At 36.8% G+C, this 15,336-nt stretch overlaps 1 protein-coding gene and 2 long non-coding RNA genes across 3 annotated transcripts in view; 2 read left to right on the plus strand and 1 right to left on the minus strand.

Moving 5' to 3' along the window:
* LOC149131001 (uncharacterized) overlaps nt 1-2,252 on the plus strand; it is a 9,638-nt gene extending 7,386 nt beyond the window's left edge. The window contains exon 2 of the long non-coding RNA XR_016238546.1: nt 1,925-2,252. This is a non-coding gene — a long non-coding RNA (uncharacterized LOC149131001). The remainder of the gene's footprint in view (nt 1-1,924) is intronic.
* LOC149131002 (uncharacterized) lies at nt 1,816-5,963 on the minus strand. The gene is made up of 2 exons (XR_016238547.1): nt 4,613-5,963; nt 1,816-2,195 (listed from the first exon to the last, which is right to left on the minus strand). It is a non-coding gene; the product is annotated as an uncharacterized LOC149131002 (long non-coding RNA).
* Nucleotides 5,964-6,782: 819 nt separating this feature from the next.
* The window catches only part of LOC106871749 (uncharacterized), a 34,846-nt gene continuing 26,292 nt past the window's right edge, over nt 6,783-15,336 (plus strand). Inside the window, exon 1 of the mRNA XM_014918375.3 lies at nt 6,783-7,114. Coding sequence (XP_014773861.1) covers nt 6,864-7,114 — 251 coding nt within the window. The 5' untranslated portion in view covers nt 6,783-6,863. The remainder of the gene's footprint in view (nt 7,115-15,336) is intronic.

The following is a 15,336-nucleotide window of genomic DNA, read 5'->3' on the forward strand; positions in this document are numbered from 1 at the left end:
AGGGCCTGTATGTACCGGAGCCCAAGTCCAGCATCACGTCTAAGAAGTGGTGAGATTGGTCTTGATGGTGATTTTCAGTCCCATGGAGGCGAGTTTGCTCACTATGCATAACGGAATGGGTGAGGATTCTAAAGGATTCTCTTGACCCAGGTAAAGAGCCTTAACATCAGAACACAGATCTTCAGACTATGCTGGCATTTCAAGAATTCCTGCTGACCTATTGGAACCCACAGGATTACAGGGTCACTGGTGATCAATAGCCTGTTATTGTCTTTGAGTAGCAAGGTCCTTTCCTCCTCCATATTCTGGAGAGGCCATAAGCCAAGAGGTTTTGAAATCTGATGATATGCCGTGAAATCTAGGGTAAACCCATAAACCGGCCTTATCTAACTTTATTTACTTAAATACATATATCATCATCATCATCGTTTAACGTCCGCTTTCCATGCTAGCATGGGTTGGACGATTTGACTGAGGACTGGTGAAACCGGATGGCAACACCAGGCTCCAGTCTGATTTGGCAGAGTTTCTACAGCTGGATGCCCTTCCTAACGCCAACCACTCAGAGAGTGTAGTGGGTGCTTTTACGTGTCACCCGCACGAAAACGGCCACGCTCGAAATGGTGTCTTTTATGTGCCACCCGCACAAGCCAGTCCAGGGGCACTGGCAACGATCTCGCTCGAAAATCCTACAGGAGCCAGTCAGGCGGTACTGGCAACGGCCACGCTCAAAATGGTTCACATATATATATATATACATACACACACATATATATTACACACATATATATACACATGTATATATGTATCCATGTACACACACACACACACACATATATATAATTATATAAGAGGCATTACTATAGAAGAATGCCTCATGCTAAACTACCATAATAAAAAATGTGTTTATTATGGCAGTTTAGCGTGAGGCATTCTTCTATAGTAATGCCCTTATATAAATATAAATAAATATATTCTAGGGAATAAATGATGGATTTTTTCCCTTATGAGGTTTTTTCATGCTAGCTACTTGATAAGTTCTTGTAAAAGATCTTATCCTATTATTGAATTAATTATATATATATATATATATATATATAAACTGTAATTTTTTGTATAACTAGATATTGTTAATATAACAATACATAAAAACGGGCTAGAGTTGAAGTGCTCAGCATGAGCTAGAGTTCAAATTATAGAATGGATACATAAGGGTGGAACAATACCATATATCCAACGCAAGATTTGATATATATATGTGTGTGTGTGTGTGTGTGTGTGTGTTCAAATCATTCTAGAATCAATAAATATATATAAGTCTCTAAAATGTCTAAAAAGTAAGATAAAATATACAGGCATATACAATGATATAAATTTCAGAAATATCATGAATGTTTAAAATATTTATTTAAAAGTATTTATAAACATGCATAGTTTCCAAGTTGTATAAAAATATTTAACAATTTAAGACAATACATTACGATATATAAACATACATTATGATTTAACATATAGTGGGTATAGTGATTTTAGAATGATTTGAACACACATATACACATATATATTAAATCTTGTGTTGGATATATGGTATTGTTCCTGTGGTCTTCCACCCTTATGTATCCATTTTTACCATAATTTGTGTATATATATATATATATATATATATATATATATATATATATATATATATATATGTACATTTATATATTCGTTTTGCAAGTTTCTTGATGTGAAATCTTGTGTTGAAACAGATATTTTTGTATTTGGGGATGGTCATGTTTCCAGTTTAACCAATAAAAACAGATGCACTCTATATTTGGTGTTCACTTGCTTCAGCTTTATTTTATATTAATTGTATTTTGGCCAGAGTTCTTTCATCACACTTCTGTGACCTCATCAGTGGTCCTTTGCTTTCTTCTTTCAGGATGATAATGCACCAATCCACACAGCTAAAGTTGTTACTGAATGGCACAAGGAACATTCTGGTGAAGTTGAACATCTTATCTGGCCACCACAGTCCTCAGATCTTAATATTATTGAACATTTATGGTGAATTTTAGAAAAACAAGTAAGGAGTCCATATCCTCCACCATCATCACTACAAGAACTGGAGACTGTTTTAGCTGAAGAATGGACAAAAATTCCTTTGGAAACAATTCAAACTTTGTACGAGTCCACACCTCATAGAATTCAAGCTGTAATTACAAAGGCGGTCTTACTCCATATTACAATAAATTTGTTTGAAATTTTAAGGTGTTTCCATTATTTTGTCCAACCCCTGTATATATATAACTTTTATAAGGAATATTCTAAAAGACTATGTAACTGAACTTATATTAAGTGCTCTATTATTTTGAGCAAATATATATATATATATATATATATATATATATATATATATATGTGTGTTTTTATATTATTAATAAATTCATAAAATTATCAATAATATTCGCAGGAAATCAATATTTAATATTTAAATTTCGAAAGATATATATTCAATATGACATGGTAATATAATAAATTTAAAATTTAAAATATACGAAATATAAATATAAATATATATAAAAATATGAATGTAGATAAAGATACATATGAATATAAATGCATATAAAAATTTATGCGTACTTGAGCATGAATATTATAAAGTCTAAAATTTAAAAAAATTCTAAAATTTAAAAAAATTAAACATCTGACGATCGTTTCGCGGATATTATTGTAATCACAATGTAATCAAAAGATCAGCATACTATCAATAATTCCACTCTTCGGAGATGAATGGATTTATAATCTATGTGTTAAGAACGAATGGTATATGTAATATTAATTAAAATATTAAAAAATATTAAAAATATTAAAGTGTGTACTGTCCTTTAAAGAAATTGTAAAATTAATTCTCCTATAATTTGGAAAGTTCATTTTTTTATCCTTTGTTGAAATTTTAAGTGATAAAAAAATGAACTGAAACAAGTACAAGAGTAATCCCACCATTGAAATTTCAAAGCCACAAAATGTATGTATGTATATATGTATGCATGCATGTATGTATGCATGCATGCATGTATGTGTGACTAATTCATATCAATGCGAATACATAAGCATAACACTTGACACAGAAATCTGACTGCTAAAGGGTAAAAAACTATGTCAGCTTTGTAGAATACCAGATTCTAGAGATTATCTCCCTTTCTGAGCAGAGTCAATCTTACTGGTGATGCCACATATTTTGCCCTGTGTGTAGCCCCTTGTGGGTAGTAAAGAAAAAAACACATGCTAGTTATGCTTGTGCCCACAAGAATCTAATGGTACCCTCTCCCTAATGGATGGAAAAAAAAAAATCGAGAACTCCCCCTCTTCGCGTCTAGAGGCTTCTTTCACATTGAATAACTGTACAGCTTTGCTTGGTGAACTCTGATTTCAGCTTGACTGATATCTTGTCTGCAGAGATTTGTTAGCCCAATGGGAAAATGCTCAGCAACATTTCAGCTAGTTTTATGTTCAGAGTTCAAATTCCGTCGAAGTTGACCTCCTTTTGTGCTTACAGGGCCGATAAAATAAATACTAATTGAGTAATGGGGTTGATATAACCGACTTGCCCCCTCCTCTGAAATTACTGGCTTTCTACCAAAATTTAGAACCATTATATATACTTACATGCAAACATGTGTATATACATGTACAAATAGATGCATGTGAATGTACATCTGTATTTATGTATATATGTATGCATCCACCCCTACACACTCAATAAAACTATATAAAGAAGGTGAAATCAAAAATTTGAAAATCCTACAAGATTAGGTGAAAAGCGCTTTATATGATTTATAAAACATGTGACAAGAAAATTTCATGAAAAAATATTCATTTTCCTGGAAGTTAAGAGGAATTTAAGTGGACTTTGTTGGTATTTCCGAAAATTGTCCCCCACCCCCATTCCAAAACACTTTCACCAAAATATTTTGTATATTCGGAATCTACATAATAAATAATATATGCATAGAAAATTTCATTAAAAAATATTCATTTTTCTGAAAGTTATGACCTTCCAAAGTCGGGGGCGGGGTACAACTCTGTAGTTATGCCTATATATATATATATATATATATATATAGGTAATCTTCAAGTTTAGGGGGATAAAAAAAATAAATAAAAATATTCAAGGGAAGTAACTGAACGTCTTACCAGTATTCTCCGTACATCTCTGTTTATAAATAAATCACACACGTGATTTGATTGACGTTAGGGTTAGGGTGTGATTTATTTATAAACAGCTAGAAGAAAACGGATAATACTGGTAAGTCGTTCAGTTATTTCCCTTGAATATTTTTATTTATTTTTTTCATCCCCCTAAACTTGAAGATTACCATATATATATATATATATATATATATATATATATATATATATGGACGCATGCGTCTGTGTATCTCTATATGTATGAGCGTATGTATATATGTATACATGCATGTATATATATATATGTATGAACGTACACTTGTATATATGTATGTATCCACGTGTATGCATGTATGTACGTACGCTCGTATGTATGTATGTATGTTTGCATGCATGTAAGTATGTACGTACGTACGAACGTATGTGCCTGGTTCCTTACCTGTGTAAAACAGTGCATCGAGTTGCTTCCCTCAATGTCAGAAGGAAACGAAACCTTACGAGGCAGAAATCGGGGAGAAAAAAAAAAGAGAAAAGAACCAGCATGAAATAGATGAAGAAGATAGAAATAATCAACCAAAAAATCCTCAAAGAAGTTAGTGCTCCAGCACGGTCGCCGCGGTCTAGTATTTGAAACCGTAAATGGCGATACAAAACTGATTATTCTCTCCGACAAGGTGCTTCGTTAAAATTAAGAATTGGCGTATTTCACTGTGATATTGGAAAGAAGAAATAATAATAATAAGAAATTATGGGTGTGTGGTAAGAAGGTTGCCCCCCGACCAGGTTCAGTCACATTGCGTGGCACCTTGGGCAAGTATTTTCTACTATAGCCTCAGAGTGCCCAAATGCCTTGTGCGTACATTCGGTAAACAGAAACTGGAAATTTTCTGTGTATATTTCGGTGTATGTTTTGGTGTTTATCCTCCACCGCTTGGAACCGGTGTTAGTTTGTTTACGTCCCCGTAAACTGACTGCGTGGCGAAGCTTAAAAAAATAAGTACTGGGGTTGATTCGTTCGACTAAAACCCTCCAAAGTGGTGCCCTAGTGTGACCGAAGTCCAATGACTGAAACAAACAAAAGATAAAGATGAAGGATTTAAATCAACGTAAAAACTAATGAAAGACGAACAACCACAACAACAGTTTCACTCCCATCTATTACAGCCGAAAAACTTTATGTAAAAGAACCTAATAATTAATTAGTATTTATATTAAATTGCATAGTTCTTTAATTTTCCTTTTATTACTTGGACATTTCTTGACCGTTATTTACAATTTATTACGAAAAAGTTAAGAAATCAAGAAAAGTATCCATCAGCCAAATCTAATAAGTCATTCCATCATTTGTCATTATATATTTATCGATCGATTTGATTTGACAACGAAATGTTTGTCGTAACAACTGCAAATCCTAGTTTTTAAAAATAAAAGACAATAAAGTTGTATATTTTCACAACTTTAAAAAAATACTTTCTGTATATATCAAAAATATCTTTTTTAAAGTTGTGAAAATACACAACTTTTAAATGAAATTATACTTCGATTACAATATATATGTATAATTACGTTTTTATTTCAAGTTATGAAAAAATATTATGTAAACATATTTCATGTTATTGGAGGAAGAATATTCGCATGTATATTATATATATATATATATATATTGTACACATTTATTTCAAATAAAAATAAAATTCGTTTATTGAAAAAGTGCTCCAGCATGGCCGCAGTCCAATGACTAACACGAAAAAGTAATATCGATATCTAATATATATACATATCAAATTGTATACTTTATTTTCATAAATAGAATAGCCAAGTAATTTTCATCAAATCAACTACTTTTATTTCGAGTTATGAAAAGGTTTAAAATGTTATGTCAAAAAAAGAAGAAAAAAACCTCATAAATAAAGAGATAAAACCTCATGGAAAGAAAAAAAAATGTTGACAAGAAATTACTTGTTGGAATCATCGTTGTTCTAATTAAGGTCAGCAATAGTAGTAATAATAGAAATAATAATAGGAATGATATTAATAGTAGTGGTGGTGGTGATAGAGACCGTAACAAGGGTTACTATGTATTATTGGGCTGGGTAGCTTATTGCTGGTCGGTGCTCTTTCTTACACTATGTATATATATATATATATATATATATATATATATATATATATATATATATATATACATACACACATAACATGCGCAAACAGATGATGTGTTTATGTGTACGAGTATATATATATATATATATATATATATATATATATATATATATATATATATATATATATATATACATATATATATATATATTCTCTCTTTCCTTTCCTGAGCGTCCAATAATACTATCCATATCACGTCCTCACTTTGTTGTTTTTTTGTTATTGTTTTTTTGAACTATATATATATATATATATATATATATATGTGTGTGTGTGTGTGTGTGTGTATGTGTGTTCGTTTGTTATATATATATATGTATGTGCGTGTCTGTGTATATGTGTGTGTAGTTGCGCATGAGTATATATATATTTATATATGTGTGTGTGTATGTTTATGTATATATATATATATGTGTATGTGTGTATGTATATATATCATTCATTGGCGAAGAACAGTTATCCTGGCTAAACGACTCCCATCATGCAACACTCTGTTGTTAGTGAGCTGGGAGTCACATGCATATTACATGTTGACTACTATCTCCCAAAGAATGACCGAACGTGGCCAAAATTGGACCGACAACGAGACATTTGAACTCATTAATGTTTGGGGCGAAGAGGAAATCCAAGAGGGACTCGAAAGTTGTAGGAATAGACATATTTATGAACTTATACGCCAGAAGTTATTGGAAAGGGGTATTCAGAGGACAGTTCCTCAGGTTAAGGAACGGATGAGAACTTTGAAGAAGACTTATAAAAAATATATCGATATCGAGAGGTATGAGGCATGTTTTATAAAACCATTATTGTTGCTATTTTGAAACTATCTATGCCCGATTATCTGATTTGTCCGCATAAAAAACCCCCCCTTGCCATTGGAAATTAAAAACATTCCAAATAACGAAATACTTATATATATTTCTCTCTTTCCCGTTCAGCATATCTATCAGATTTTGTTTTTAGGTTTACATTAAATGCAATCATAATGTATAGTGGAAGATCGGAAGTAATATTGCTTCAGGAAACTACGTTTATATTTGCTTTAGGAACTGAGAAGAACCTCCGGCACCTCCCCCTTTATATGCTTGTGGTTACTGTTACATCAGAAGCCTATAAATGTTATTAAAACTCTTGTAATGAAATAATGGGTTTTTATGGCTTGTCAAGAACCGACTGGGACAAATCGATTTATTATTATCAATGGTAAATATTAGATAGGTGTATATATATTTGAGAAAATTTTACACTCTATCATGTAAATACGTGGTGAGCTTAACCGGTGCTTGGTCACTGTTGTTTCCTCTTAAATATTTATTGTTATAGCATTTCATTATTTACTATTCTAATCATCTAAATGTATATATATATATATATGGTTTGTATACTAATTGATTAATTCTAATTTTAACAGTTATATAATTGTACTGTGTTTGGTGGTAAATTTAAAAACAATTATTTTTTTTTCAAAAACAAATTGAGAAATATCCGGTTTTTAAATGAGAGTTACTTCCCTCTTTTTGGAGTGGTTGGACACACACACACACACACACATCCATACATTCACGCACATACACCAAAAATTTTCATTTCTACTCATCAACTAATTATTAATAGCGTTGTTATTAATTTACTAATTGTTTTTTCTTTATCAAAAAACTCTTGACCAACCATTGCTTGCCGTTTTAACGTAGGTTATAGTTAAAATACTACGACATTTAAATGTTCGTTGGATTTACAGAATCGTTAAAACCTCGAACAAAATGCATTGCAGTATTTCTCCCGGCCTTCTGTGATCTCACTTCAAATCCCGACGTGGTCAGCGTTGTCTTTCATTCGCCCGGAATCGATAAACTACAGGACCAGTCAAGTACTTGGGTCGGCGTACTCTTCAAACTTCTACTGCGGTGCTTATGTTGGAAATTCAGGGTAATTTACAGATAAATCTTTAAAGCGTTTGGCAAAATATCTTGCGGTATTTATTCAATTTCTTTATAGTTCAAGTCCCGTCGAGGTCAGTTTTGCCTTTCTTCCTTGTTCGGTAAAAATAGTCAAATATTAGTTTTAAATTTTGGCACAAGGCCAGCAATTTCGGGGGAGGGGTTCAGTCAATTACATCGACCACAGCCCTCAGCTGGTGCTTATTTTATAGACCTCGAACTGATGAAAGGCAAACTTGCCCTCAGCGGAACTTGAACTCTACGTAAAAAACGGACGAAATACCGCTGAACATTTTGTTCGGTGTGCTGACGATTCTACCAGTAAGCCTCTTTGAAAAATAGCCAAGTATTACGAACAGTATAACTGACTGTTCCTTTCCCCTGTATTTTTTTGCCTTTTATTTAGGTAATAGGCGCAGGCGTGGCTGTGTGGTAAGAACCTTGCTTCCCAACCACACGGTTCCGTGTTCAGTCCCACTGCGTGGCACCTTGAGCAAGTGTCTTCTACTATAACCTCAGGCGGAGCAAGGCCTTGTGAGTGGATCTGGTAGACGGAAACTGAAAGAAGCCCGTCGTATATATATATGTGTATGTGTGTGTTTATGTCCCCATAACTTAGTAGTTCGGCAAAAGAATAGAATAGAATAAGTACTAGGCTTACAAAGAATAAGTCCTGGGGTCAATTTCTTTAAGTGGTGCTCCAGCTTGGCCACAGTCAAATGACCAAAACAAGTAAAAGAATAATAAATTATTTAAAGAGTGGTTTTGGCAGGATCTTCCGAGCATTGGTCAAAATTACATAGTAGTATTTGTTCTTTTATCATGCATTTTTTTACTTGTTTCAGTCACTGGCCAAGCTGGGGCACTGCTTTGAAGAGTTTAGTCAAAGGAATTTACTCAAGTACTCATTATTTTCTAAATTTGATATTTATTCTGTCAGTTCATTTTTTTCTGAACTGCTAAGTCATGTGGATGTAAACAGACCAACACCAGTTGTCAAGCGTTGGAGGCAGATACGGTATACACGCATAGGCACACACACAAACACACACACACCTGTATATGACAGGCTACTTTCAGTTTTCATCTACAAAATCCACTCAAAAGGCTTTGGTTGCCCTGGGGCTGTTTTAGAAGACTTTTGCCCAGTGTTCAGTGCAGTGGGACTGAACCCTAGACCACATGGTTGGAAAGCAGGTTCCTCACCCATGCTGACATGCTTACACCTGCTGTTTACGTTTTGAGTTCAAATCCTGCCAAGGTCAACTCTGCTATTCATCCTTTCAGAGTCAATAAAGTAACAGACAAATAATAGAGTTGACTAAACACCCTCCCCTCAAAATTGCTGGCCTTGTGCCTAAACTTGAAATTATTAAAAAAGATGGCTAAGCAGAATTATCTGGTTTGTCAGCATGGAAAACGGACGTTGAATGATGACAGTCAAGAATACAATTTCTTTTTTTTTTTTTTTTTTTTTAAGCTGGGTACTTATTTTATCAGTTTCCTTTGCTGAACCACTAAGTTATAGAGGTGTAAACACACTAACACTGGTTGTCAAGTGGTGGTGAGGGTCAAACACAAACACGGACAGATATATGCACACACACACACACACACACACACACACACACACACAAATGATAGGCTTCTTTCGGTTTCCATCTACCAAATCCACTCACAAGGCTTTGGTTGGCCTGAGACTATAGTAGAAGATACTTGCCCATGGTGCCATGCAGTAGGACTGAACCCAGAACCTTGTAGTTGGGAAGCAAGCTTCTTATTGCACTGCTATGCTTGTGCCTAATTAGTAAATCAGTGTTGTTTTTATGTCCACTTTTCCATGCTTGCAAGGTGGGTGGAGAGTGGAGTGATAAATGGAATTTGTTGAGGCAGATTTTCTAAAGCCGGACACCCTTCTTGCGTCCGAGCACGGTAATACTTCCTCATGTTGTAAGGCAGTGAGTTGGCAGCGTCGTTATCACACCTGGGCAAAATGCTTAATGGCATTTCATCTCTGTTAACATTCTGAGTTCAATTTCCATTGAGGTTGACTTTGCCTTTCATCCTTTCATGATCGATAAATTAAGTACCAGTGAAACGCTGGGGTTGATGTAATCAACTTAGTCCCTCTCCCCAAAATATGAGACCTTTAATTATTATTATTATTATTACAAGGCTGCAAAAGCTGGCAGAATTGTTAGCATTTCAGGCGAAATGCTTACAGGCATTTTATGTAGTCTTACATTCATCATCATCATCATCATCATCATCGTTTAACGTCCGCTTTCCATGCTAGCATGGGTTGGACGATTTGACTGAGGACTGGTGGAGTTCAAATTCCACCAAGGTTGACTTTGCCTTTCATCCTTTTGGGGGTCAATAAAGTAAGTACCAGTTGCAGACTGGGGTCAATTTAATCACTTGTTTCCTCAACTTACTGGTACAGTTTGATGATGTGATTGTTTCTTTATAGAATAACGTTGCAGAGAAGGTGTGAGAGGCCAGATCAGGCCATTTTGAACATAAAACAGGGAAAATATTTCGGCTGAATATGGCTGGTTTAAAGGCTAGTGGGTTAAACAACAATAAAAATGGATCTTGGTCATGATTTCATGTCGTGACTTTTCTGTTTACTCAACTGGAACTTCTTGCTCATTAAATTTCCATATTTGATGGCATATCAGACACACTTTTTCTTTTCTTTTTCTTCCCCCCCACCCAAATGTCATCCTGCCCTCTATATGTGAAGGTGGATCTATATTGGATTGCCTATGTTTTAGTCCACTGTTGGACAAAGGCCTCAGCATGTTTTCTCCACCAACTAGGGTCTGATGTGGGGACTATGAGTTTGAGCTGGAGAGTTTGAGCTCAACATGGCTTGGCAGAGAGATGCAGCATTTTGGGGTTGCTCATGTTCAGTCCACTACAGTACAAGGCTGTCAGCATGTTCTCTCCACCCAACCATGGTCTGATGTGGGGGCCATATCATACTGGTTTGATGAGTGTACTCTATCACACTGCTTCAACATGGCCTTGCAGAGGGGTGCAGTTTCTTTTATACTCATGCCCAGGAGTAGTTAATTACATTGACCCCAGTGTTTAACTGCTACTTATTTTACCAAGGCGGCAAGCTAGCAGAAGCATTAGCACGCCGGGCGAAATGCTTAGCACTATTCCGTCTGCTGTTACGTTCTGAGTTCAAATTCCGCCGAGGTCGACTTTGCCTTTCATCCTTTTGGGGTCTATTAAATAAGTACCAGTTATGCACTGGGGTCGATGTAATCGACTTAATCCTTTGTTTGTCCCCTCTATGTTTAGCCCCTCGTGGGCAATAAAGAAATATATTTTACCAACCCTGAAAGGATGAAAGACAGAGTCTGTGTCGTATGCACTAAAACTGGGGTGCAGCTTCTATGTCTGTTTATGTTCCCAAACATGTTAGTGTATTTGTGGCTGAGTACTTCACACTCATATGTCCCTCAGTTTACATGTACAGTTCATCTGATGAGCTTCCACACAAGTCCCTTCGACCCTATTTTGTTTAAAGGGCTTGGGTCAACCTGAGTCTATGAAAAAAATACTCGTCCCATGATGCCACACTGTGAGATTGAACCTGTTGTCTTTTGATTGCAAAGTAAACTTCTTAATCATTTGGCCATGCTACATCTACCCACAGACAACAACAATAAAAAAAAATCCATTGACCACCATATCCTCTTCCCCTTGAAATGTCTTCCTCTGTTAAAAATCAGTATTCCTTTTTGTTTTTACTGATCTCAGTCCTGGACTGTGGCCATGCTGGGGCATACTACTTCCAAGTGTGTTCTGGTCAATCACATTGATTGACCCTCCCCCACTATTTTTCATTCTTGCACTTTGTTTACGTCTTAGTCTGTTTGTTGAATTGTTAATTTATGCATTTGCTGTAAAGGGATGTAACTCAACAAACTGGTTTACACTGGTCTAGACACACACACACACACACACACACACACACACACTTGTTGTTGTTGGCACTCCATCGCTTACGACGTCGAGGGTTCCAGTTGATCCGATCAATGGAACAGCCTGCTCGTGAAATTAACGTGCAAGTGGCTGAGTACTCCACAGACACGTGTTCCCTTAACGTAGTTCTCGGGGATATTCAGCGTGACACAGTGTGACAAGGCCGACCCTTTGAATTACAGGCACAACAGAAACAGAAAGAAAGAGTGAGAGAAAGTTGTGGTGGAAGAGTACAGCAGGGTTCGCCACCATCCCCTGCTGGAGCCTTGTGGAGCTTTAAGTGTTTTCGCTCAATAAACACTCACAACGCCTGGTCTGGGAATCGAAACTGCGACCCTATGACTGCGAGTCTGCTGCCCTAACCACTGGGCCATTGCGCCTCCACTCACAAAGCATTAAGCAGCAGTCATGATGATGTCTACATTTTGCTACCCATTATGAATCATTATGATATAGGTAAATCTTTTCCAATATTCAGTCCTCCATGTTGGCCAATTTTTTTTTAATCTTTATGCTCCACAACACCATTGATTGTTCACCAATACATTATGCTTTTCCTGAAAAAAAAAAAAAAAAAAAAGGGACATTAACAATTGTAAAATTTAACCTGAACACCCTGTATATATCGGAGGGACTTTCGAGCGAGATCGTTGCCAGTGCCCCTGGACCGGCTCCTGTGCAGCTGGCACATAAAAGACACCATTTTGAGCGTGGCCATTGCCAGTACCTCCCGACTGGCCTTCGTGCCGGTGGCATGTAAAAGCATCCACTACACTCTCGGAGTGGTTGGCGTTAGGAAGGGCATCCAGCCGTAGAAACTCTGCCAAATCAGATTGAAGCCTGGTGTAGCCATCTGGTTTCACCAGTCCTCAGTCAAATCATCCAACCCATACTAGCATGGAAAGCGGACGTTAAACGATGATTATGATGATGATGATGAATACACTCATTAGTATTGTGAATGGCTCCCAGGTTGAATAAATAATCTAGTGCAGTGCTTCCCAACTATTTTTTACCTATGGACTCCTTTGATTCCTATTTTACCTGAGTGGACCTCACTAGGTATTTGATGTTTAAAAAATAATATTATATTTTCATAATTAAATATTATTAGGAATTGTGGTGCTGGTGTGCTTACGTCCCCGTAACTTAGTGGTTTGGCAAAAGAGACTGATAGGATAAGTATTAGTCTTAAAAAAAAAGTCCTGGGGTTCATTTGTTCAACTAAAACCCTTTGAGGCAGCAGTCCAGCATGGCCAGTCAAATGACCGAAACAAGTAAAAGAATAAAAGAATATTTTGTGTATTGTAGACGTATAACCAAAGTTTAACAACAAAATCTGAATCCACCAAGGGCCATGTGGACCCTGGTTGGAGAACCACTGATCCAGCGTATGTAAATGAAGCTACAATAAATTAAAATACATATCATCAGTAAGATCCCAAAAGGCTAAAGGGCTTTTGGGATTCTCACCAGCTGCAGCTAGGATGATATTCCATTTCCCCAAGCCTTTGGCATTTAAACTGACCATATCCTGCCCAAATATTCTACCTGTTTTATGTTCAAACTGGCCAGATCTGGCCCCTCACACCTATGCTACATTGTCATTCTAAAAATCAACAATGACATCATCAAAATGCCAAAGCTAAGAGCAATGTGAATAAATAAGCATTGCGTTTGACTGAGTAATCTGAATGCTAAAAGGTTAAACACTGCATATCATCATCATCATCATCATCATCATCATCATCAGCAGCAGCAGCAGCGTTTAACGTCCGCTTTCCATGCTAGCATGGGTTGGACGATTTGACTGAGGACTGGTGAAACCAGATGGCTGCACGAGGCTCCAATCTCATCTGGCAGAGTTTCTACAGCTGGATGCCCTTCCTAACACCAACCACTCTGAGAGTGTAGTGGGTGCTTTTATGTGCCACTGGCATGAAGGCCAGTCCAGCGGTACTGGCAATGGCCACGCTCAAAGTGGTGTATTTTACGTGCCACCTGCACAGGAGCCAGTCCAGCGGCACTGGCAACGACCTCGCTCAAATGTCTTTTCACCTGCCACTGGCACAAGTGCCAGGAAGGCGACGCAGGTAACGATCATGCTCAAATGGTGCTATTTACGTGCCACTGGCACTGAAGCCAGACAACTGCTCTGGCAACGATCATGCATGGACGGTCCTCTTAGTGCTCCACTGGTACAGGTGCCATCACGATTTTGCTTTCACTTGCTCCAACAGGTCTTTGCAAGCTGAGTTTAGTGTCCAATGAAGGACACGTTGGCATAGGTGCCAGTCGTCGAATTTGGTTCGATTTCGATTGCCTGAACAGGTCTTTGCAAGCAGGGTTTAGTGTCCAATGAAAGAAAGGTACACATAAGTGGGCTGGCTACACCCCTGGCAGAGGCCTCGGATTATGCTCTCACTTGCCTTGCCAGGTCTTCTCACGCACAGCATATTTCCAAAGGTCTCGCTCACAAGTCATTGTCTCGGTGAGGCCTAATGTACGAAGGTCATGCTCATCCCAGGTCTTCATGGGTCTACCTCTTCCACAGGTTCCCTCAACTGCTAGTGTGTGGCACTTTTTCACACAGCTATCCTCATCCATTCTCGCCACATAACCATACCAGCGCAATCGTCTCTCTTGCACGCCACAACTGATGCTTCTTAGGTTCAACTTTTCTCTCAAGGTACTTACACTCTGTCGAGTATGCACACTGACATTACACATCCATCGGAGCATACTAGCTTCGTTTCTTGCAAGCTTATGCATGTCCTCAGCAGTCACGGCCCATGTTTCACTGCCATGTAGCATATACATACACATATATTCATATATACACATATATATCTATATATATATATATATATATATATATATATATATATATATATATATATATATATAATAGCATCATCCTATCGTGTTATTAATGTCTGCTTTTCCATATTTACATGGATCAAATGTGCCTTCATTGAGGCAGCTTCTTCTTCGGTTGGATGCCCTTCCTGTCGTTGACCTTCACCTGTTTCCAAAGAAGGTAACAATTCTGCCAGTC

Source organism: Octopus bimaculoides, chromosome 26 (assembly GCF_046866305.1).
Source record: "Octopus bimaculoides isolate indiv1 chromosome 26, ASM4686630v1, whole genome shotgun sequence".
Classification (NCBI taxonomy): domain Eukaryota; kingdom Metazoa; phylum Mollusca; class Cephalopoda; order Octopoda; family Octopodidae; genus Octopus; species Octopus bimaculoides.